Source organism: Gigantopelta aegis, chromosome 5, assembly GCF_016097555.1.
Source record: "Gigantopelta aegis isolate Gae_Host chromosome 5, Gae_host_genome, whole genome shotgun sequence".
Taxonomy (NCBI): Eukaryota; Metazoa; Mollusca; class Gastropoda; order Neomphalida; family Peltospiridae; genus Gigantopelta; species Gigantopelta aegis.
In genome coordinates this window covers 25611519-25637125 of record NC_054703.1, presented here as the reverse complement: position 1 = coordinate 25637125, position 25607 = coordinate 25611519, and the positions used below count along the sequence as shown (strand labels likewise).

Genomic DNA, 25607 nt, shown 5'->3' with positions numbered 1-25607 from the left:
CTCTCATACAGCTAGAGACACTGTAAATTTTCTTAGGACAAATAACATTGATTTCATTGATGACTGGCCTGCTAAAAGTCCTGATCTCAACCCCATCGAGCATATCTGAAATAGTCTGGACAGACGATTGAGGCGTCATCCCAACCCACCCGCTATCGTCAACGAACTTCGTCAAGCGCTCATTCAGGAATGGAACAATATTCCACAGGCAGAAATCAACACTTTAGTCAATTCTATGCGCCTGCGTTGCACTGCAGTGGTCAATTCAAGAGGTGGTAATACCCGTTATTAAGTGGGTTTTTTTTTTTTTTAACCCCTACCACACTTGGTCAAAATTTCTCCCAGTTTCTGTTAACCTATGGCCATGATTTTTACACCAAACGATGCATCATGGAACACTCTTTAAACGCATATATAACAATTATTCCCCCGGTTTGTTTTCATCAAGTTATGTTCAAGCAAAGTTAGCGGAAGTTTCTTATTTTGTTCAGTATATATATACAGTTAAATCCCGTTGGCTTGAACCCCGTCGGTGCTCGAGAAAGTGTTCGATCCATCAGGTAGTTTGACCGAACCATTCGGTCAACATCGGACATTTCCGTAACATCAGTTAGAAAGTTAATCCGAAGGTTATAATAACCAACTGCGCAAGCGCAGCAATTGTTAGTCCTGTTTGGTGGTTTGCCATAAGGCCAAATAAAAAAAAGAGTTGGTGATCGTCCCCGCCCGTACCTGAAAAATGCGCCCGCCCCTGAAATTATTAATTTTTTTAGTTTGTTAAAAACTGTTACAAATGCGTCGGGATAGCAGCAATTCAACTTTCGTAAGCACCATAACGGGTTAAACCATCACCAGGTCCATCTGGCGGCCAGTGAAGGAACTACAACATCCAGGCGCATGCGCTGTTGACTGCTACTCCTGGTCTCCAGGGTTTTATAAAGTTTTTCACCAAAAAAAAAAACCCAACCTCTCCCCCGACCCTGATTTGTGTGATCAAAAGGACGATCACCAACTATTTATTTTTTCATTTGGCCTAATTGATATTTGATGGATCACCAGTTCGAGGGAAATATAGCTATTAACATAGATGGGACCGACAATTTAGTTCGAGCGAAGGCTTATAGTCGACCCTGGACGTGTTCGACCCTTCAGCAGTTAATATACGGGTTCTTTTTTGGTTCGAGCGTTGCGGTGTGATCGACCCTTCCGAGGTCGAACCAACGAGATTCTAATATATATATATATATATATATATATATATATATATATATATATATATATATATATATATATATATATACACACACACACACACAATTTACAATTGCCAAAATTGTAAGGTATATTAGCTGTGGAGAATGGTTATGCGATAATAGTGAATTAATTGGACAAACATTACAACCGGTAGTTCAGTATATACATCTGTCTTGAAAAAGGGGCATGATGTAGCCCAGTGGTAGAGGGCTCGCTTGATGCACTGTCAGTTTGGGATCGATCCCCATCGGTGGGCCCATAGGGCTATTTCTCGTTCCAGCCAGTGCACCACAACTAGTCATGGTATGTGCTATCCTATCTGTGGGATAGTGCTTATAAAAGATCTCTTGTACTAATGGAAAAATGTAGTGGGCTTCCTCTCAAAGACTGTATGTCAGAATGGCCAAGTGTTTGACATCCAATAAGCCAATGGATTAATAAATCATGTGCTCTAGTGGTATTGTTAAACAAAAAACAAACTTAAACTCTCGTGAAACATGACCTGTGATTATATCGTGGGTTTAGCAGGTGAATCACCATTTCTTTTGCTATATCTAAAAAATGCTTTTTACTTAGTCTTATTCGTTTTGCCGTACTAGCATAACAACCGTTATAGCATTGTTGTTGTGCCAGTACTAGGTAAGTATGAATAATAATGAAAATTAGAAACAGATTTTTTAATTTCGTGCTAGACTCTGGTTTATAGGGAGGGATAGCGATAGTTTGCCTTAAAGTTAAATTACAAGTTTGAAGGTTTATATAATATTATTTGAAAGACCTGCACTGATTTATGTGTATTCTTAATTAAATAAGTTGTATTGTTTGTGTAAGAATTGTTTGTCCTTTCTGTGAATTTTACAATGTATTACAGTCACAACTATCAGCTACCAAACTGTCCTGGACAGACAGCCCAGACAGCTGAGGTCTAGGACAGCGTGCTTGAACCTTAATTTGAGGTGTAGGACAGCGTGCTTGAACCTTAATTTGAGGTGTAGTACAGCGTGCTTGAAGCTTAATTTGAGGTGTAGGACAGCGTGCTTGAACCTTAATTTGAGATGTAGGACAGCGTGCTTGAACCTTAATTTGAGATGTAGGACAGCGTGCTTGAACCTTAATTTGAGGTGTAGTACAGCGTGCTTGAAGCTTAATTTGAGGTGTAGGACAGCGTGCTTGAACCTTAATTTGAGATGTAGGACAGCGTGCTTGAACCTTAATTTGAGATGTAGGACAGCGTGCTTGAACCTTAATTTGAGGTGTAGGACAGCGTGCTTGAAGCTTAATTTGAGGTGTAGTACAGCGTGCTTGAAGCTTAATTTGAGGTGTAGGACAGCGTGCTTGAACCATAATTTGAGGTGTAGGACAGCGTGCTTGAACCATAATTTGAGGTGTAGGACAGCGTGCTTGAAGCTTAATTTGAGGTGTAGGACAGCGTGCTTGAACCATAATTTGAGATGTAGGACAGCGTGCTTGAAGCTTAATTTGAGGTGTAGGACAGCGTGCTTGAACCATAATTTGAGATGTAGGACAGCGTGCTTGAAGCTTAATTTGAGGTGTAGTACAGCGTGCTTGAACCATAATTTGAGGTGTAGGACAGCGTGCTTGAACCATAATTTGAGGTGTAGGACAGCGTGCTTGAACCATAATTTGAGGTGTAGGACAGCGTGCTTGAACCATAATTTGAGGTGTAGGACAGCGTGCTTGAACCTTAATTTGAGGTGTAGTACAGCGTGCTTGAACCATAATTTGAGTTCTAGGACAGCGTGCTTGAACCTTAATTTGAGTTCTAGTACAGCGTGCTTGAACCATAATTTGAGTTCTAGGACAGCGTGCTTGAACCTTAATTTGAGGTGTAGGACAGCGTGCTTGAACCTTAATTTGAGATGTAGGACAGCGTGCTTGAACCTTAATTTGAGGTGTAGGACAGCGTGCTTGAACCATAATTTGAGGTGTAGGACAGCGTGCTTGAACCATAATTTGAGGTGTAGGACAGCGTGCTTGAACCATAATTTGAGGTGTAGGACAGCGTGCTTGAACCATAATTTGAGGTGTAGGACAGCGTGCTTGAACCATAATTTGAGGTGTAGGACAGCGTGCTTGAACCATAATTTGAGGTGTAGGACAGCGTGCTTGAACCTTAATTTGAGGTGTAGGACAGCGTGCTTGAACCATAATTTGAGTTCTAGGACAGCGTGCTTGAACCTTAATTTGAGTTCTAGGACAGCGTGCTTGAACCTTAATTTGAGGTGTAGGACAGCGTGCTTGAACCTTAATTTGAGGTGTAGGACAGCGTGCTTGAACCTTAATTTGAGATGTAGGACAGCGTGCTTGAACCATATTTGATTTAATTTGAGTGTAGGACAGCGTGCTTGAACCATAATTTTTAGGACAGCGTGCTTGAACCATAATTTGAGGTGTAGGACAGCGTGCTTGAACCTTAATTTGAGGTGTAGGACAGCGTGCTTGAACCAGCGTGCTTGAACCATAATTTGAGGTGTAGTACAGCGTGCTTGAACCTTAATTTGAGGTGTAGGACAGCGTGCTTGCTGTGAAGCGTGCTTAATTTGAGGTGTAGGACAGCGTGCTTGAACCATAATTTGAGGTGTAGGACAGCGTGCTTGAACCATAATTTGAGGTGTAGGACAGCGTGCTTGAACCATAATTTGAGGTGTAGGACAGCGTGCTTGAAGCTTAATTTGAGTTCTAGGACAGCGTGCTTGAAGCTTAATTTGAGGTGTAGGACAGCGTGCTTGAACCTTAATTTGAGGTGTAGGACAGCGTGCTTGAACCTTAATTTGAGATGTAGGACAGCGTGCTTGAAGCTTAATTTGAGGTGTAGGACAGCGTGCTTGAACCATAATTTAAGGTGTAGGACAGCGTGCTTGAACCATAATTTGAGGTGTAGGACAGCGTGCTTGAACCATAATTTGAGGTGTAGGACAGCGTGCTTGAACCTTAATTTGAGATGTAGGACAGTGTGCTTGAACCTTAATTGGATATAAGCATGGAAATAAAGTTGAAATGAATGAATGAATGAACTTACATGATAATATTTTCTCTTTTCAGGCATGGCAAAGAATTTCTCCATACAACCATTACCTCGCGACGGGTACGTGGGAGGGGTCGCACGTTTTGAGTGCTCCATCAACACTGTCCCGCCCCCCATTTTTACTTGGCAGAAAGATTCACAGAGTCTACCTCAAGAAGAAAATAAGTAAGTAAATTGCTGTTTACAGGGCTCGAAATTACGTCGTCATCAGGTCTAAAAATGCCACAAATCTTATATCGTTTAAAAAAAGACTTCTTAAAACGCATTTGTTTATCCAGTACTTTTAATTATCCAGTTTAACATTTTATTCCCCCCTTAAGCATTTATAATAACTTATATTTATTTGTTATTTTAGTATTATCCTACCAATTGGTTTACTATGTTATTGTTTTAACCATGTCATTTTAATTATGTAATGCGCTTTGAGCATACATTAGTGTGGAGTTTAGCGCGATATAAATGGCCAGCTGTCCAGTATTTATGTCCATTATTCCTGATAACAGTGGTTTTCTGACCCGATTTAAAAACCCCAAAACGAACTACGATTCATATCTCAATATTTCGTGGTTTTTGTTGTTGGTAAAACTATCAAATTTATTATCAAATTAGCTGTCACAGTCAGCCATTGATTCCTGAAAATGACTGTTATGTGCCACTATTCATGTCAAGTGAAAATACTTGACGAAAACCACTTTTTGAACTCAAAATTTCAAGGTATTATCCATTAAAAAACCCAATAAACATATGTCACCATCTTGTCAAGAAATCTGTTTGCTGTATTACCAATCTGTTTCCGGTGAGTGCCTTGTGCAAAATGGCGGGAAGTATGAATTGTAGAATGCACTGTATACAGTGTACAGTATGTCGACTGGGTGACGCTGGGCAAGATATCTCACCTGCAGTAGTCCGAAGGTTAATGTTTGTCAGTGTACTGGGTGGATTTCTTTGTTCGTTGATTGATTCACTTTGTTTGTTTTCGGGGTGTGACATAGCTTAGTGGAACAGCGCTTGCCTGGCGCGCAATCGATTCACTTTGTTTGTTTTCGGGGTGTGACGTAGGTCAGTGGTACAGCGCTCGCCTGGCGCGCGATCGATTCACTTTGTTTGTTTTCGGGGTGTGACATAGCTTAGTGGTACAGCGCTCGCCTGGCGCGCGATCGATTCCCCTTGGTGGGCCCATTGAGCTATTTCTCGTTCCAGCCAGTGCTCCACGACTGGTCTTACAAAGACCATGGTATGTGTTATCCTGTCTATGGAATGGTGCATATAAAGATCCCTTGCTGCTAATTGAAAAGAATAGCCCATTAAGTGACGACAGCGGGTTTTCTCTCTCAATATCTGTGTGGTCTTTAACCATACGTCCGACGCCAGATAACCGTAAATGAAATGTGTTGAGTGCATCGTTAAATAAGACATTTCTGTAACTATACGTCCGACGCCGTATAGCCGTAAATAAAATGTGTTGAGTGCATCGTTAAATAGGACATTTCTGTAACTATACGTCCGACGCCATATAGCCGGAAATAAAATGCAGGGCTAGCTCTGGGTGAGAAAAACATTTCGCCAAATTGTCTATTAAACTTTTAAAAAAAACTTGCAGAAATCGACAGTTATTTTCTGGAAAATGTCAATTATTACATGAAATTATTTCGCCAAATTAAAATAAAATTTGCCAGAGCTGGCCCTGAAATGTGTTGAGTGTGTCGTTAAATAAAACATTTCTGTAACCATATGTCCGATGCCATATAGCTGGTGAGAAAAACATTTCGCCAAATTGTCTATTAAACTTGAAAAAACTTTCATAAATCGACAGTTATTTTCTGGAAAATGTCAATTATTACATGAAATTATTTCGCCAAATTAAAATAAAATTTGCCAGAGCTGGCCCTGAAATGTGTTGAGTGTGTCGTTAAATAAAACATTTCTGTAACCATATGTCCGACGCCATATAGCTGGTGAGAAAAACATTTCGCCAAATTGTCTATTAAACTTGAAAAAACTTTCATAAATCGACAGTTATTTTCTGGAAAATGTCAATTATTACATGAAATTATTTCGCCAAATTAAAATAAAATTTGCCAGAGCTGGCCCTGAAATGTGTTGAGTGTGTCGTTAAATAAAACATTTCTGTAACCATATGTCCGACGCCATATAGCTGGTGAGAAAAACATTTCGCCAAATTGTCTATTAAACTTTAAAAAACAACTTTCATAAATCGACATTTATTTTCTGGAAAATGTCAATTATTACATGAAATTATTTCGCCAAATTAAAATAAAATTTGCCAGAGCTGGCCCTGAAATGTGTTGAGTGTGTCGTTAAATAAAACATTTTATTCCTTTCCTTATTTGTTTGTTTTTCAGATACGTTACACTACCCTCAGGTGTTCTACAGATCAGCAGTCTAGCTGAATCTGATACGGGTCTCTACCGATGCATCGCATCCCGCGGGGAACTGCACAATCTACCTGATGAAATTGATGATATTGAAATGATGCGCAGCAAAGAAGCTAGGCTCAAAATACACACAGGTATTCAGTGCTTATAGCTTCAAAATACACACACAGCTTTAGGCTTAAAATATAGACAGCTGTAGACTCGAAATACGCACACAGCTGTAGACTCAAAATACAGACAGGTGTAGACTCAAAATACACAGGTGTAGACTCAAAATACACACAGCTGTAGACTCAAAATACACAGCTGTAGCACATGTATGAACAGACCTGTAGGATTTAAATACACACAGCTGTAGGCTCACAAATACACACACAACTGTAAACTCGAAATACACACAGCTGTAGCACACATGTATGAACAGACCTGTAGGATTGAAATACACACAGCTGTAGGCTCAAAATACAAACACAGCTGTAGACTCAAAATACAGACAATTGTAGCACACATGTATGAACAGACCTGTAGGATTGAAATACAGCTGTAGCTTCAAAATGCTCAAAATACACACAGCTGTAGACTCAAAATACACAGCTGTAGCACATGTATAAACAGACCTGTAGGCTCAAAATACACACACAGCTGTAGGCTCAAAATACAGACAGCTGTAGCACACGTGTATGAACAGACCTGTAGGATTTAAATACAGTGCTGTAGGCTCAAAATGCTCAAAATACACACAGCTGTAGGCACAAAATACACAGTTGTAGCACACATGTATGAACAGACCTGTAGGATTTAAATACACAGTGCTGTAGGCTCAAAATACACACAGCTGTAGGCACAAAATACACACACAGCTGTAGACTCAAAAATACACACAGCTGTAGCACACATGTATGAACAGAGTTGTAGGATTTAAATACACACAGCTGTAGGCTCAAAATACATGTGTGCACAGAGCTGTAGAATATACACTTATCCACAGTGCTTTTGGCTCAAAATACAGCTGTAGACTTAAAATACACAGCTGTAGGCTCAAAATACACACATAGCTGAAGGCTCAAATTTCCCACAAATGAAGGTTCAAAATACAGGTATTCAGTGCTTGTAGGCTCAAAATACATACACAGATGTATGCTCAAAATACACAGCTGTAGGCTCAAAATACACAGCTGTAGGCTCAAAATACTCGTATAGCTATAGGCTCAAAATACTCGTATAGCTATAGGCTCAATGTACTCGCACAGCTGTAGGCTCAAAATACATACAGATGTATGCTAAAAATACACAGCTGTAGGCTCAAAATACTTACACAGCTGTAAGTTCAATGTACTTGCACAGCTGTAGGCTCAAAATACAGTAGGCTCAAAATAGATTTGCAGCTGTTGGTTCAATGTACACAGCTGAAGGCTCAAAATAAGCTGTAGGCTCACAATACACACACCCGAAGGCTAAAAATGTACACGTATTAACAGAGCTATTTCCTCAAAATACACATACAGCTGTATGCTCAGAATACACGTGTGTCTCGCCCCCAAGTGTCGAAATAGCCATAGGCTGGATGGACAGGATGTAGCCCAGTGGTACAGTGTTCGCTCAATGCGTGGTCGGTGTGGGATTGATCCCCGTCAGTGGGCCCATTGGGCTATTTCTCGTTCCAGTGCACCACGACTGGTATATCAAAGGGCGTGGTATGTACTACCCTGTCTGTGGGATGGTGCATATAAAAGATCCCTTACTGCTAATCTAAAAGAGTAGCTCATGAAGTGGCGACAGTGGGTTTCCTCTCTCATTATTTGTGTGGTCCACCATATGTTTGACGCCATATAACCGTAAATAAAATGTGTTGAGTGCATCGTTAAATAAAACATTTCCATCCTTCTACTTTGACCAGTACTAAAATGTTAAGACGCCAAGTAGCCATAGTTTAAAATGTGCTGAGGTGTCATTAAACACACATTCCTTTCTTCTCTTTGTAGTTGGCAGGAACCGGAGATTACGGGTACTTGGTTCTTCGCAGAATGTCGCTGTTCGCCAGGGAGAGACGGCCATCTTGGAATGTCTTGTCGATGGTCGGCCTCTTCCGAACATCACGTGGTACAGATTTGGTGAGTACCGGATGACATGGGCGGAAAATTACAGATGTCCAGGGCCCCGTTCCACGAAGTGATCTTAGCGCTAAGATTACCTTAAATGCATAACTATCTAATGCACTTACGGTTATCTTAGTGCTAAGATCGCTTCGTGCAACGGGGACCTGGGCTTAAGGTCTCGATAATTTGGGCCAAACGGTGACTGTCTTTTCTGTGGGCAGAATGGTCGTCTTAGTTCAGGACAGTCATTTAACAGCTGATGTAGAGTTGTCGATATTCAGAAATGCATTTCAAGTTATTTTAATCTAATTAAAACTTAACATTTCAGTGTTTTGGAGGTAAAATATTTTAAGGTCAGCAGGTTTAGATTTAATCTGAGTGTGATTATTTTAAGGTCAGCATGTTTAGATTTAATCTGAGTGTGATTATTTTAGGCACAATGTATATCGCCTAAATTTTGATGCAATCTAAAGCCCTGGATGTAAAAATGTTAAATGTAGTGCCTAAAAGAGAAAGGATGAAATCAATGTGTTGAGGTGGGACACCTCTCTTTGTCAGTTTCAGTCTGTCTCTGTCGTGTTTGTCCCTCCCTCCCTCCCCACTGTCTCTTTCTCTCTCCTCTCTATCTTTCCTCTCTCTCTCTCTTTATCTCTCTCTCTCTCTCCCCCTCCCTCTCTCCCCGTTTGTCTGTCTGTCAGTCTGTCTGTCTGTCTGTCTGTCTCTCTCTCTCTCTCTCTCTCTCTCTCTCTCTCTCTCTCTCTCTCTCTCTCTCTCTCTCCCTCCCTCCCTCCCTCCCTCTCTCTCCCTCTCCCTCTCCCTCTCCCTCTCCCTCTCCCTCTCCCTCTCCCCCTCCCTCTCTCCCTGTTTGTCTGTCTCTGTCTCTCTCTCTCTCTCTCTCTCTCTCTCTCTCTCTCTCTCTCTCTCTCTCTCTCTCTCTCTCTCTCTCTCTCTCTCTCTCTCTCTCTCTCTCTCTCTCTCTCTCTCTCTCTCCGTACTACCCTCCCTGTCTGTGGGATGGTACATATAAGAGATCCTTGCTGCTAATCAAAAAGAGTAGCCCATGAAGTGACGACAGTGGGTTTCCTCTCCCAATATCTGTGTGGTCTGTAACCATATGTATGACCCCATATAACTGTAAATAAAATGTGTTGATTGTGTCCTTAAATAAAATATTTCCTACCTTCCAGTTATGATCGATGATTAAATGTGAACTTGTTCCTTGCACTAAATTGTGTTTATATTTCAGATAAGAAAGCCATTCGGACGGACTATGCAGTACAGTTTGGTCAGGGTAACTTAAAGATATTTGATGCCCAGTCGTCCGACAGTGGGACGTACGTGTGTTCGGCTAACGTACCCACAGGTAGCGGTTTCAAAGAGCTCAAAAGTTACTCCAACCTGACTGTCCATGGTAAGTATCCGATTTAATTCACAAAATGTTTGACATCCAATACCCAATGATTAAAAATTAATGTACTATAGGGTGTATACTACCAAATCAAATCCCATAGACGACAATAGTAACATATGTGGCTAAAACTCCTACCTGCAGCATATCAGTTGACATAAATGCTACCACCCCTCACCCTTAAACTTAATCAGAAAAAAATGGGGGTCAAGCTACTCAAAAAAAACCCGGGGGTCAAGCTGCTCATTTCTGAGTTAGGCACAAAATTTGAGTACTTTTTTTTTTACAGGTACCCCAAACATGTTTCAAGCGCAAGGCTACTTGACACAGTGGTACTAGATGAAATAAAATTGCATGCATGTTTTGTCCAGATGAAACTATTTGTGGTTACAACCAACACACTCACATTTATCACCAATCACAGGACTTGTGGTGTTCACTTCTCTATCAAAATTCGGGTGCATCTCGAACTTTGACCCAGCCGGAAGTTATTTGGTTTAATACTACCTGTATCTAGTGGTGTCGTTAAACAATATAAACTTTTAACGTTTTCTTTCAGTTCTTGACATACGTTTATTTTGCTACATTTCAGTACCACCGTCTCTCAAGTCGAATTTCAACTCGCAAAGATGGCCGTTTGATCGAATTGTAATTTTCACCTGCAACGTGGACGGCAACCCCAGGCCAAACGTCACCTGGTTCTTCAACGGGAAGCAGCTTCGCAGCAACAGCAGGTCCAAGTTTCAGGTACTCATTTTATTTTAGTGCTTATATCTAATCAAGGTTCAAGCACGCTGTCCTGGGCACACAACACAGCTATCAGGGCAGTCTGTCCAAGACAGTGGGTTAATTGGTTAGTGAAAGAGAAGAGGCTGTAGTGGTCTGACATCTACCCATGGAGTCGTTAAAACTCGCTCTGGGTGGGAGTCGGTACCGGGCTGCGAACCCAGTACCTACCATCTGTGTGTCCGATGGCTTAACCACACAGTCCTGGGCACATCTCAGCTATCTGGACTGTCTGTACAGGACAGTGGGTTAGTTGCTAGTGGTTAGTGATTAGTGAGAGAGAAGAGGCTGTAGTGCTATTACACATACACATTGTTAAAACTCGCTCTGGGTGGGAATCGGTACCGGTCCGGTGATTCACTAGATGCAGTTTAATCAATGATGTATCTGGGCTGTCTGTCCACGACAATGGGTTAATGGTTAGTTAGCGATTAGTGAGAGAGAAGAGGCTGTAGTGCTATTACACATACGCATTGTTAAAACTCGCTCTGGGTGGGAATCGGTACCGGTCCGGTGATTCACTAGATGCAGTTTAATCAATGATGTATCTGGGCTGTCTGTCCACGACAATGGGTTAATGGTTAGTTAGCGATTAGTGAAAGAGAAGAGGCTGTAGTGCTATTACACCTACGCATTGTTAAAACTCGCTCTGGGTGGGAATCGGTACCGGTCCGGTGATTCACTAGATGCAGTTTAATCAATGATGTATCTGGGCTGTCTGTCCACGACAATGGGTTAATGGTTAGTTAGCGATTAGTGAGAGAGAAGAGGGTGTGGTGGTCTTAAAACTACCATTGAGACGTTAAAACTTGCTCTGGGTGGGAGTTGATACCGGGCTGCGAACCCAGTACCTACCAGCCTTATGTCCGATGGCCTAACCATTAAGCTATATCTACATGTGCATGAGGGGGTGGGACTTATCTCAGTGGTAAAGTGTTTGCCTAATGCACAGTCGGTCTAGGATCGATCCCCATCGGTGGGCCCGTTGTGTTATTTCTTGCAGTCGGTCTAGGATCGATCCCCATCGGTGGCCCGTTGTGTTATTTCTTGCAGTCGGTCTAGGATCGATCCCCATCGGTGGCCCGTTGTGTTATTTCTTGCAGTCGGTCTAGGATCGATCCCCATCGGTGGGCCCGTTGTGTTATTTCTTGCAGTCGGTCTAGGATCGATCCCCATCGGTGGGCCCGTTGTGTTATTTCTTGCAGTCGGTCTAGGATCGATCCCCATCGGTGGGCCCGTTGTGTTATTTCTTGCAGTCGGTCTAGGATCGATCCCCATCGGTGGGCCCGTTGTGTTATTTCTTGCAGTCGGTCTAGGATCGATCCCCATCGGTGGGCCCGTTGTGTTATTTCTTGCAGTCGGTCTAGGATCGATCCCCATCGGTGGGCCCGTTGTGTTATTTCTTGCAGTCGGTCTAGGATCGATCCCCATCGGTGGGTCCGTTGTGTTATTTCTTGCAGTCGGTCTAGGATCGATCCCCATCGGTGGGTCCGTTGTGTTATTTCTTGCAGTCGGTCTAGGATCGATCCCCATCGGTGGGCCCGTTGTGTTATTTCTTGCAGTCGGTCTAGGATCGATCCCCATCGGTGGGCCCGTTGTGTTATTTCTTGCAGTCGGTCTAGGATCGATCCCCATCGGTGGGCCCGTTGTGTTATTTCTTGCAGTCGGTCTAGGATCGATCCCCATCGGTGGGTCCGTTGTGTTATTTCTTGCAGTCGGTCTAGGATCGATCCCCATCGGTGGGTCCGTTGTGTTATTTCTTGCAGTCGGTCTAGGATCGATCCCCATCGGTGGGCCCGTTGTGTTATTTCTTGCAGTCGGTCTAGGATCGATCCCCATCGGTGGGCCCGTTGTGTTATTTCTTGCAGTCGGTCTAGGATCGATCCCCATCGGTGGGCCCGTTGTGTTATTTCTTGCAGTCGGTCTAGGATCGATCCCCATCGGTGGGTCCGTTGTGTTATTTCTTGCAGTCGGTCTAGGATCGATCCCCATCGGTGGGCCCGTTGTGTTATTTCTTGCAGTCGGTCTAGGATCGATCCCCATCGGTGGGTCCGTTGTGTTATTTCTTGCAGTCGGTCTAGGATCGATCCCCATCGGTGGGCCCGTTGTGTTATTTCTTGCAGTCGGTCTAGGATCGATCCCCATCGGTGGGCCCGTTGTGTTATTTCTTGCAGTCGGTCTAGGATCGATCCCCATCGGTGGGCCCGTTGTGTTATTTCTTGCAGTCGGTCTAGGATCGATCCCCATCGGTGGGCCCGTTGTGTTATTTCTTGCAGTCGGTCTAGGATCGATCCCCATCGGTGGGCCCGTTGTGTTATTTCTTGCAGTCGGTCTAGGATCGATCCCCATCGGTGGGCCCGTTGTGTTATTTCTTGCAGTCGGTCTAGGATCGATCCCCATCGGTGGGCCCGTTGTGTTATTTCTTGCAGTCGGTCTAGGATCGATCCCCATCGGTGGGCCCGTTGTGTTATTTCTTGCAGTCGGTCTAGGATCGATCCCCATCGGTGGGCCCGTTGTGTTATTTCTTGCAGTCGGTCTAGGATCGATCCCCATCGGTGGGTCCGTTGTGTTATTTCTTGCAGTCGGTCTAGGATCGATCCCCATCGGTGGGCCCGTTGTGTTATTTCTTGCAGTCGGTCTAGGATCGATCCCCATCGGTGGGCCCGTTGTGTTATTTCTTGCAGTCGGTCTAGGATCGATCCCCATCGGTGGGTCCGTTGTGTTATTTCTTGCAGTCGGTCTAGGATCGATCCCCATCGGTGGGTCCGTTGTGTTATTTCTTGCAGTCGGTCTAGGATCGATCCCCATCGGTGGGCCCGTTGTGTTATTTCTTGCAGTCGGTCTAGGATCGATCCCCATCGGTGGGCCCGTTGTGTTATTTCTTGCAGTCGGTCTAGGATCGATCCCCATCGGTGGGTCCGTTGTGTTATTTCTTGCAGTCGGTCTAGGATCGATCCCCATCGGTGGGCCCGTTGTGTTATTTCTTGCAGTCGGTCTAGGATCGATCCCCATCGGTGGGCCCGTTGTGTTATTTCTTGCAGTCGGTCTAGGATCGATCCCCATCGGTGGGCCCGTTGTGTTATTTCTTGCAGTCGGTCTAGGATCGATCCCCATCGGTGGGCCCGTTGTGTTATTTCTTGCAGTCGGTCTAGGATCGATCCCCATCGGTGGGCCCGTTGTGTTATTTCTTGCAGTCGGTCTAGGATCGATCCCCATCGGTGGGTCCGTTGTGTTATTTCTTGCAGTCGGTCTAGGATCGATCCCCATCGGTGGGCCCGTTGTGTTATTTCTTGCAGTCGGTCTAGGATCGATCCCCATCGGTGGGCCCGTTGTGTTATTTCTTGCAGTCGGTCTAGGATCGATCCCCATCGGTGGGTCCGTTGTGTTATTTCTTGCAGTCGGTCTAGGATCGATCCCCATCGGTGGGTCCGTTGTGTTATTTCTTGCAGTCGGTCTAGGATCGATCCCCATCGGTGGGCCCGTTGTGTTATTTCTTGCAGTCGGTCTAGGATCGATCCCCATCGGTGGGTCCGTTGTGTTATTTCTTGCAGTCGGTCTAGGATCGATCCCCATCGGTGGGCCCGTTGTGTTATTTCTTGCAGTCGGTCTAGGATCGATCCCCATCGGTGGGCCCGTTGTGTTATTTCTTGCAGTCGGTCTAGGATCGATCCCCATCGGTGGGCCCGTTGTGTTATTTCTTGCAGTCGGTCTAGGATCGATCCCCATCGGTGGGCCCGTTGTGTTATTTCTTGCAGTCGGTCTAGGATCGATCCCCATCGGTGGGCCCGTTGTGTTATTTCTTGCAGTCGGTCTAGGATCGATCCCCATCGGTGGGTCCGTTGTGTTATTTCTTGCAGTCGGTCTAGGATCGATCCCCATCGGTGGGCCCGTTGTGTTATTTCTTGCAGTCGGTCTAGGATCGATCCCCATCGGTGGGCCCGTTGTGTTATTTCTTGCAGTCGGTCTAGGATCGATCCCCATCGGTGGGCCCGTTGTGTTATTTCTTGCAGTCGGTCTAGGATCGATCCCCATCGGTGGGCCCGTTGTGTTATTTCTTGCAGTCGGTCTAAGATAGATCCCCATCGGTGGGCCCGTTGTGTTATTTCTTGCAGTCGGTCTAGGATCGATCCCCATCGGTGGGCCCGTTGTGTTATTTCTTGCAGTCGGTCTAGGATCGATCCCCATCGGTGGGCCCGTTGTGTTATTTCTTGCAGTCGGTCTAGGATCGATCCCCATCGGTGGGCCCGTTGTGTTATTTCTTGCAGTCGGTCTAGGATCGATCCCCATCGGTGGGCCCGTTGTGTTATTTCTTGCAGTCGGTCTAGGATCGATCCCCATCGGTGGGCCCGTTGTGTTATTTCTTGCAGTCGGTCTAGGATCGATCCCCATCGGTGGGCCCGTTGTGTTATTTCTTGCAGTCGGTCTAGGATCGATCCCCATCGGTGGGCCCGTTGTGTTATTTCTTGCAGTCGGTCTAGGATCGATCCCCATCGGTGGGCCCGTTGTGTTATTTCTTGCAGTCGGTCTAGGATCGATCCCCATCGGTGGGCCCGTTGTGTTATTTCTTGCAGTCGGTCTAGGATCGATCCCCATCGGTGGGCCCGTTGTGTTATTTCTTGCAGTCGGTCAGATCCCCATCGGTGGGTCCGTTGTGTTATTTCTTGCAGTCGGTCTAGGATCGATCCCCATCGGTGGGCCCGTTGTGTTATTTCTTGCAGTCGGTCTAGGATCGATCCCCATCGGTGGGCCCGTTGTGTTATTTCTTGCAGTCGGTCTAGGATCGATCCCCATCGGTGGGCCCGTTGTGTTATTTCTTGCAGTCGGTCTAGGATCGATCCCCATCGGTGGGCCCGTTGTGTTATTTCTTGCAGTCGGTCTAGGATCGATCCCCATCGGTGGGTCCGTTGTGTTATTTCTTGCAGTCGGTCTAGGATCGATCCCCATCGGTGGGTCCGTTGTGTTATTTCTTGCAGTCGGTCTAGGATCGATCCCCATCGGTGGGCCCGTTGTGTTATTTCTTGCAGTCGGTCTAGGATCGATCCCCATCGGTGGGCCCGTTGTGTTATTTCTTGCAGTCGGTCTAGGATCGATCCCCATCGGTGGGCCCGTTGTGTTATTTCTTGCAGTCGGTCTAGGATCGATCCCCATCGGTGGGTCCGTTGTGTTATTTCTTGCAGTCGGTCTAGGATCGATCCCCATCGGTGGCCCGTTGTGTTATTTCTTGCAGTCGGTCTAGGATCGATCCCCATCGGTGGGCCCGTTGTGTTATTTCTTGCAGTCGGTCTAGGATCGATCCCCATCGGTGGGCCCGTTGTGTTATTTCTTGCAGTCGGTCTAGGATCGATCCCCATCGGTGGGCCCGTTGTGTTATTTCTTGCAGTCGGTCTAGGATCGATCCCCATCGGTGGGTCCGTTGTGTTATTTCTTGCAGTCGGTCTAGGATCGATCCCCATCGGTGGGCCCGTTGTGTTATTTCTTGCAGTCGGTCTAGGATCGATCCCCATCGGTGGGCCCGTTGTGTTATTTCTTGCAGTCGGTCTAGGATCGATCCCCATCGGTGGGCCCGTTGTGTTATTTCTTGCAGTCGGTCTAGGATCGATCCCCATCGGTGGGCCCGTTGTGTTATTTCTTGCAGTCGGTCTAGGATCGATCCCCATCGGTGGGCCCGTTGTGTTATTTCTTGCAGTCGGTCTAGGATCGATCCCCATCGGTGGGCCCGTTGTGTTATTTCTTGCAGTCGGTCTAGGATCGATCCCCATCGGTGGGCCCGTTGTGTTATTTCTTGCAGTCGGTCTAGGATCGATCCCCATCGGTGGGCCCGTTGTGTTATTTCTTGCAGTCGGTCTAGGATCGATCCCCATCGGTGGGCCCGTTGTGTTATTTCTTGCAGTCGGTCTAGGATCGATCCCCATCGGTGGGCCCGTTGTGTTATTTCTTGCAGTCGGTCTAGGATCGATCCCCATCGGTGGGTCCGTTGTGTTATTTCTTGCAGTCGGTCTAGGATCGATCCCCATCGGTGGGCCCGTTGTGTTATTTCTTGCAGTCGGTCTAGGATCGATCCCCATCGGTGGGCCCGTTGTGTTATTTCTTGCAGTCGGTCTAGGATCGATCCCCATCGGTGGGCCCGTTGTGTTATTTCTTGCAGTCGGTCTAGGATCGATCCCCATCGGTGGGTCCGTTGTGTTATTTCTTGCAGTCGGTCTAGGATCGATCCCCATCGGTGGGCCCGTTGTGTTATTTCTTGCAGTCGGTCTAGGATCGATCCCCATCGGTGGGCCCGTTGTGTTATTTCTTGCAGTCGGTCTAGGATCGATCCCCATCGGTGGGCCCGTTGTGTTATTTCTTGCAGTCGGTCTAGGATCGATCCCCATCGGTGGGTCCGTTGTGTTATTTCTTGCAGTCGGTCTAGGATCGATCCCCATCGGTGGGCCCGTTGTGTTATTTCTTGCAGTCGGTCTAGGATCGATCCCCATCGGTGGGCCCGTTGTGTTATTTCTTGCAGTCGGTCTAGGATCGATCCCCATCGGTGGGCCCGTTGTGTTATTTCTTGCAGTCGGTCTAGGATCGATCCCCATCGGTGGGCCCGTTGTGTTATTTCTTGCAGTCGGTCTAGGATCGATCCCCATCGGTGGGCCCGTTGTGTTATTTCTTGCAGTCGGTCTAGGATCGATCCCCATCGGTGGGCCCGTTGTGTTATTTCTTGCAGTCGGTCTAGGATCGATCCCCATCGGTGGGCCCGTTGTGTTATTTCTTGCAGTCGGTCTAGGATCGATCCCCATCGGTGGGCCCGTTGTGTTATTTCTTGCAGTCGGTCTAGGATCGATCCCCATCGGTGGGTCCGTTGTGTTATTTCTTGCAGTCGGTCTAGGATCGATCCCCATCGGTGGGCCCGTTGTGTTATTTCTTGCAGTCGGTCTAGGATCGATCCCCATCGGTGGGCCCGTTGTGTTGCAGTCGGTTTCTTGCAGTCGGTCTAGGATCGATCCCCATCGGTGGGCCCGTTGTGTTATTTCTTGCAGTCGGTCTAGGATCGATCCCCATCGGTGGGCCCGTTGTGTTATTTCTTGCAGTCGGTCTAGGATCGATCCCCATCGGTGGGCCCGTTGTGTTATTTCTTGCAGTCGGTCTAGGATCGATCCCCATCGGTGGGCCCGTTGTGTTATTTCTTGCAGTCGGTCTAGGATCGATCCCCATCGGTGGGCCCGTTGTGTTATTTCTTGCAGTCGGTCTAGGATCGATCCCCATCGGTGGGCCCGTTGTGTTATTTCTTGCAGTCGGTCTAGGATCGATCCCCATCGGTGGGCCCGTTGTGTTATTTCTTGCAGTCGGTCTAGGATCGATCCCCATCGGTGGGCCCGTTGTGTTATTTCTTGCAGTCGGTCTAGGATCGATCCCCATCGGTGGGCCCGTTGTGTTATTTCTTGCAGTCGGTCTAGGATCGATCCCCATCGGTGGGCCCGTTGTGTTATTTCTTGCAGTCGGTCTAGGATCGATCCCCATCGGTGGGCCCGTTGTGTTATTTCTTGCAGTCGGTCTAGGATCGATCCCCATCGGTGGGCCCGTTGTGTTATTTCTTGCAGTCGGTCTAGGATCGATCCCCATCGGTGGGCCCGTTGTGTTATTTCTTGCAGTCGGTCTAGGATCGATCCCCATCGGTGGGCCCGTTGTGTTATTTCTTGCAGTCGGTCTAGGATCGATCCCCATCGGTGGGTCCGTTGTGTTATTTCTTGCAGTCGGTCTAGGATCGATCCCCATCGGTGGGCCCGTTGTGTTATTTCTTGCAGTCGGTCTAGGATCGATCCCCATCGGTGGGCCCGTTGTGTTATTTCTTGCAGTCGGTCTAGGATCGATCCCCATCGGTGGGCCCGTTGTGTTATTTCTTGCAGTCGGTCTAGGATCGATCCCCATCGGTGGGCCCGTTGTGTTATTTCTTGCAGTCGGTCTAGGATCGATCCCCATCGGTGGGCCCGTTGTGTTATTTCTTGCAGTCGGTCTAGGATCGATCCCCATCGGTGGGCCCGTTGTGTTATTTCTTGCAGTCGGTCTAGGATCGATCCCCATCGGTGGGCCCGTTGTGTTATTTCTTGCAGTCGGTCTAGGATCGATCCCCATCGGTGGGCCCGTTGTGTTATTTCTTGCAGTCGGTCTAGGATCGATCCCCATCGGTGGGCCCGTTGTGTTATTTCTTGCAGTCGGTCTAGGATCGATCCCCATCGGTGGGCCCGTTGTGTTATTTCTTGCAGTCGGTCTAGGATCGATCCCCATCGGTGGGCCCGTTGTGTTATTTCTTGCAGTCGGTCTAGGATCGATCCCCATCGGTGGGCCCGTTGTGTTATTTCTTGCAGTCGGTCTAGGATCGATCCCCATCGGTGGGTCCGTTGTGTTATTTCTTGCAGTCGGTCTAGGATCGATCCCCATCGGTGGGCCCGTTGTGTTATTTCTTGCAGTCGGTCTAGGATCGATCCCCATCGGTGGGCCCGTTGTGTTATTTCTTGCAGTCGGTCTAGGATCGATCCCCATCGGTGGGCCCGTTGTGTTATTTCTTGCAGTCGGTCTAGGATCGATCCCCATCGGTGGGCCCGTTGTGTTATTTCTTGCAGTCGGTCTAGGATCGATCCCCATCGGTGGGTCCGTTGTGTTATTTCTTGCAGTCGGTCTAGGATCGATCCCCATCGGTGGGCCCGTTGTGTTATTTCTTGCAGTCGGTCTAGGATCGATCCCCATCGGTGGGTCCGTTGTGTTATTTCTTGCAGTCGGTCTAGGATCGATCCCCATCGGTGGGCCCGTTGTGTTATTTCTTGCAGTCGGTCTAGGATCGATCCCCATCGGTGGGCCCGTTGTGTTATTTCTTGCAGTCGGTCTAGGATCGATCCCCATCGGTGGGCCCGTTGTGTTATTTCTTGCAGTCGGTCTAGGATCGATCCCCATCGGTGGGTCCGTTGTGTTATTTCTTGCAGTCGGTCTAGGATCGATCCCCATCGGTGGGTCCGTTGTGTTATTTCTTGCAGTCGGTCTAGGATCGATCCCCATCGGTGGGCCCGTTGTGTTATTTCTTGCAGTCGGTCTAGGATCGATCCCCATCGGTGGGCCCGTTGTGTTATTTCTTGCAGTCGGTCTAGGATCGATCCCCATCGGTGGGTCCGTTGTGTTATTTCTTGCAGTCGGTCTAGGATCGATCCCCATCGGTGGGTCCGTTGTGTTATTTCTTGCAGTCGGTCTAGGATCGATCCCCATCGGTGGGCCCGTTGTGCAGTCGGTCGATAGATCCCCATTGGGTCCGTTGTTATTTCTTGCAGTCGGTCTAGGATCGATCCCCATCGGTGGGCCCGTTGTGTTATTTCTTGCAGTCGGTCTAGGATCGATCCCCATCGGTGGGTCCGTTGTGTTATTTCTTGCAGTCGGTCTAGGATCGATCCCCATCGGTGGGTCCGTTGTGTTATTTCTTGCAGTCGGTCTAGGATCGATCCCCATCGGTGGGCCCGTTGTGTTATTTCTTGCAGTCGGTCTAGGATCGATCCCCATCGGTGGGCCCGTTGTGTTATTTCTTGCAGTCGGTCTTCCCCATCGGTGGGCCCGTTGTGTTATTTCTTGCAGTCGGTCTAGGATCGATCCCCATCGGTGGGTCCGTTGTGTTATTTCTTGCAGTCGGTCTAGGATCGATCCCCATCGGTGGGCCCGTTGTGTTATTTCTTGCAGTCGGTCTAGGATCGATCCCCATCGGTGGGCCCGTTGTGTTATTTCTTGCAGTCGGTCTAGGATCGATCCCCATCGGTGGGCCCGTTGTGTTATTTCTTGCAGTCGGTCTAGGATCGATCCCCATCGGTGGGCCCGTTGTGTTATTTCTTGCAGTCGGTCTAGGATCGATCCCCATCGGTGGGCCCGTTGTGTTATTTCTTGCAGTCGGTCTAGGATCGATCCCCATCGGTGGGCCCGTTGTGTTATTTCTTGCAGTCGGTCTAGGATCGATCCCCATCGGTGGGCCCGTTGTGTTATTTCTTGCAGTCGGTCTAGGATCGATCCCCATCGGTGGGCCCGTTGTGTTATTTCTTGCAGTCGGTCTAGGATCGATCCCCATCGGTGGGCCCGTTGTGTTATTTCTTGCAGTCGGTCTAGGATCGATCCCCATCGGTCCGTTGTGTTATTTCTTGCAGTCGGTCTGGGATCCCCATCCCGTTGTGTTATTTCTTGCAGTCGGTCTAGGATCGATCCCCATCGGTGGGCCCGTTGTGTTATTTCTTGCAGTCGGTCTAAGATAGATCCCCATCGGTGGGCCCGTTGTGTTATTTCTTGCAGTCGGTCTAGGATCGATCCCCATCGGTGGGCCCGTTGTGTTATTTCTTGCAGTCGGTCTAGGATCGATCCCCATCGGTGGGCCCGTTGTGTTATTTCTTGCAGTCGGTCTAGGATCGATCCCCATCGGTGGGCCCGTTGTGTTATTTCTTGCAGTCGGTCTAGGATCGATCCCCATCGGTGGGCCCGTTGTGTTATTTCTTGCAGTCGGTCTAGGATCGATCCCCATCGGTGGGCCCGTTGTGTTATTTCTTGCAGTCGGTCTAGGATCGATCCCCATCGGTGGGCCCGTTGTGTTATTTCTTGCAGTCGGTCTAAGATAGATCCCCATCGGTGGGCCCGTTGTGTTATTTCTTGCAGTCGGTCTAGGATCGATCCCCATCGGTGGGCCCGTTGTGTTATTTCTTGCAGTCGGTCTAGGATCGATCCCCATCGGTGGGCCCGTTGTGTTATTTCTTGCAGTCGGTCTAGGATCGATCCCCATCGGTGGGCCCGTTGTGTTATTTCTTGCAGTCGGATCTAGGATCGATCCCCATCGGTGGGCCCGTTGTGTTATTTATTGTTCCAGTTTGTGCTCCACCACTGGTGTAACAAAGGCTGTGGGATGTACTATTCTGTCTGAGGCTTGATGCATATAAATGATCCCTGCCAATATTTTTCAAGAATGGAGTTACTCGGCCATTCTCAAATATGTAGTATCTGATTTGAATTATCTGATAGTGATAAATATGCGATTGTGACTAAGCAGTGTATGGTCCAGGGCCTAATTCACATAGGTCTTTCAGGCTCTGTTAAACAACAAAGCATCCTCTTTGCAAGTCTTTTAGCATTGCACTGCGACATTGCAAAGTTGCGAGAGTTTAGTGAATTAGGCTCCTGGACAGTGGTAAAATACTCACCTAATGTGCAGTCAGTCTAGGATTAATCCCCGTCGGTGGGCCCATTGGGCTATTTCTCATTCCAACCAGTACTCCACAACTGGTATAACAAATGTTGTGGTATGTACTATCCTGTCTGTGGGATGATGCATATAAAAGACCCCTAGCCAGTATATTCGGCCATTTCCCCTAAACGTAATGTCTGATTTCAGTTATTGAATGGAAGGGGATGGATGTAGCTCAGTGGTACAGTGCTCGCTTGCTGTGCGGTTGGTCTGGGATTGATCCCCGTCAGTGGGCCCATTGGTCTATTTCTCGTTCCAGCCAGTGCTCCACAACTGGTGTAACAAAGGCTGTGGAATGTACTATCCTGTCTGTGGGATGGTGCATATAAAAAGATCCCTTGCTGCTAATTGAAAAAAGTGGTCCATGAAGTGGCGACAGCAGGTTTCCTCCCTCAATATCCGTGTGGTCCTTAACCATATGTCCGGCGCCATATAACTGTAAATAAAATGTGTTGAGTGCATCGTTAAATAAAACATTTCCTTTATACTTGTTCTCAAAATCCGCACCATCTGCGACTTTAAAAAAATCTTTGTTTCTTTTCTTCAGTTAGACTTGTTTCTAGTGTTGAATTTATTTTGTCTTGCAGCTGAAGTCTAAGCACACGCTGAACATAATCAATGCGGGTTTGAAACAGTCAGGGTATTACCAGTGTATGGCTACCAACGATGCAGGACAATTCATTGCAACGGCCAGACTGGAAATATTCACTAGAGGTGAGTTTTACTGTAAATAATCCACACATTACGAATGGCTCTGTTAATATAATCAATGTGCTCTAGTGGTGTCGTTAAACGAAACCAACGTTTACCTTTGCAGATGGTATTCCGCCAGCTCCGTTAATATAATCAGTGTGCTCTAGTGGTGTCGTTAAACAAAACCAACGTTTACCTGCAAAACCAACGTTTACCTTTGCAGATGGTGTTCAGCCAGCTCCGTTAATATAATTAATTTGCTCTAGTGGTGTTGTTAAACGAAACCAATGTTTACCTTTGCAGATGGTGTTCCGCCAGCTCCGTTAATATAATTAATGTGCTCTAGTGGTGTTGTTAAACGAAACCAACGTTTACCTTTGCAGATGGTGTTCCGCCAGCTCCGTTAATATAATTAATGTGCTCTAGTGGTGTTGTTAAACGAAACCAACGTTTACCTTTGCAGATGGTGTTCCGCCAGCTCTGTTAATATAATTAATGTGCTCTAGTGGTATTGTTAAACAAAACCAACGTTTACCTTTGCAGATGGTGTTCCGCCAGCTCCGTTAATATAATTAATGTGCTCTATTTCTACATATCAGGATTATGAAATAGTTGAAAAAAGATAATGATTAATTAATCAGTGTGCTCTAGTGGTGTCGTTAAACAAAACCAACGTTTACCTTTGCAGATGGTGTTCCGCCGGCTCCATTAATAAAAGAAGCCAAGTCTACCTCTCCTACCACCATTTTTCTACGATGGGAGCAGCCCACCACAAACCCAGAGAAGCCCATTCTAACCACAGCTATTTATTACACGAAAAATGATGGTAAGTGCATAAATATTTATCCTGCAATCACTGTATTCATTGGCAAGCTATGATGACTAGATAAATCTCTATATTGTTGGTCAGTGTGTTACGTGACATAAGCCCGACTCGACTCGAGTATTTCAGAGTAGATTTTCAATAAACATACTCTTTAAATCATTTGTTGAAGTACACTAAATACAAATAACTTTTAGTTTTGCGATAACAATACAAAACTAGAAATGCTTTTTTAATGTGACAGAATGTAGCTAGCATCTTACAAACTGTCTTGTTTGTATTTGTGTAGGTAAAATCCAGACGATGTTTGCGCAGCAGAACAATTACACACTGACTGCGCTGGAGCCGTACACGAATTACACGATCGAGGTCCGGTCCTATAACTCTATAGGAGCCAGCGTCAGTGACCGACACACGGTCGTACAAACACAGGAGGGAGGTAAGTGGTTTTATACATCAGCAATTATAACTCTATAGGAGCCAGCGTCAGTGACCGACGCACGGTCGTACAAACACAGGAGGGAGGTAAGTGGTTTTATACATCAGAGATTATAACTCTATAGGAGCCAGCGTCAGTGACCGACGCACGGTCGTACAAACACAGGAGGGAGGTAAGTGGTTTTATACATCAGAGATTATAACTCTATAGGAGCCAGTCAGTGACCGATGCACGGTCGTACAAACACAGGAGGGAGGTAAGTGGTTTTATACATCAGAGATTATAACTCTATAGGAAGCATCAGTGACCGACGACGGTCGTACAAACACAGGAGGGGAGGTAAGTGGTTTTATACATCAGAGATTATAACTCTATAGGAGCCATCAGTGACCGACGCACGGTCGTACAAACACAGGAGGGAGGTAAGGGTTTTATACATCAGAGATTATAAACTCTATAGGAGCCAGCGTCGGTGACCGACGCACGGTCGTACAAACACAGGAGGGAGGTAAGTGGTTTTATACATCGGAGATTATAACTCTATAGGAGCCAGCGTCAGTGACCGACACACGGTCGTACAAACACAGGAGGGAGGTAAGTGGTTTCATACATCGGAGATTATAACTCTATAGGAGCCAGCGTCAGTGACCGACGCACGGTCGTACAAACACAGGAGGGAGGTAAGTGGTTTTATACATCATTAAGAGATTATAACTATAGGAGCCAGCATCAGTGACCGACGCACAGTCGTACAAACACAAGAGGGAGGTAAGTGGTTTTATCCTATAACTTACCCATGATATCCATGTCATAAACCCATGTGATAATTTAGTGTATTAACCCGGTTAATAATGGTATGCAAATTCAAAGGTATATGCAAAGTTGCAAGGTCTCTAGGTAACAATGTGATACTGTGAATGGGTCATTTCAATGTGTTGCTATGAATGGGTCATTTGTTTACAACCCAACAAGACCTGTATACCTGTGACAAACGCTTTCGTAAGATTTCATTAAAATCCATAATGTGGACAATTTGTGCTAATTGTGATGACATATTACCGATGGAGGTGACTTTAATACTGTGATTTACTAAAAACCAAATTAAAATGCTATTTTAGAAGTGTTATAGGCTAAATAGAATTCGCTACTCGTGTTTTTTTATGTGTAAAATATCAGCCTCGTCTAGTTAACCAATTAACGTAGACTCGGTTGGTATTTTCCAAAACTCCCTTGAAACTAGTTCAAGGAGTTATTTTTAGCTTCCCTTAGGATGTGAATTTATATAGTATCAATATCAGGGTAATATCTTAAATAACTCCCCATAGTCCAGACAATGCTGTTTAAAGGGAAGCCATTATTCTTGCTCCCCCATCATTCCCCTGAAACTAATTCAAGGGAGAGTAATTTTTAGCTCCCTATTAGCATGTGAATTT

At 46.4% G+C, this 25607-nt stretch overlaps 2 protein-coding genes across 2 annotated transcripts in view; both read left to right on the top strand.

Moving 5' to 3' along the window:
• Positions 1-4471, top strand: part of LOC121373545 (immunoglobulin superfamily DCC subclass member 3-like) — a 74047-nt gene extending 69576 nt beyond the window's left edge. Inside the window, exon 3 of the mRNA XM_041500222.1 lies at positions 4318-4471. Coding sequence (XP_041356156.1) covers positions 4318-4469 — 152 coding nt within the window. The 3' untranslated portion in view covers positions 4470-4471. The remainder of the gene's footprint in view (positions 1-4317) is intronic.
• Positions 4472-5114: 643 nt separating this feature from the next.
• Positions 5115-25607, top strand: part of LOC121373030 (protogenin B-like) — a 47130-nt gene continuing 26637 nt past the window's right edge. Inside the window, exons 1-8 of the mRNA XM_041499473.1 lie at positions 5115-5182; positions 6664-6830; positions 8679-8807; positions 10039-10203; positions 10793-10947; positions 22807-22933; positions 23601-23738; positions 24025-24174. Coding sequence (XP_041355407.1) covers positions 5115-5182; positions 6664-6830; positions 8679-8807; positions 10039-10203; positions 10793-10947; positions 22807-22933; positions 23601-23738; positions 24025-24174 — 1099 coding nt within the window. The remainder of the gene's footprint in view (positions 5183-6663; positions 6831-8678; positions 8808-10038; positions 10204-10792; positions 10948-22806; positions 22934-23600; positions 23739-24024; positions 24175-25607) is intronic.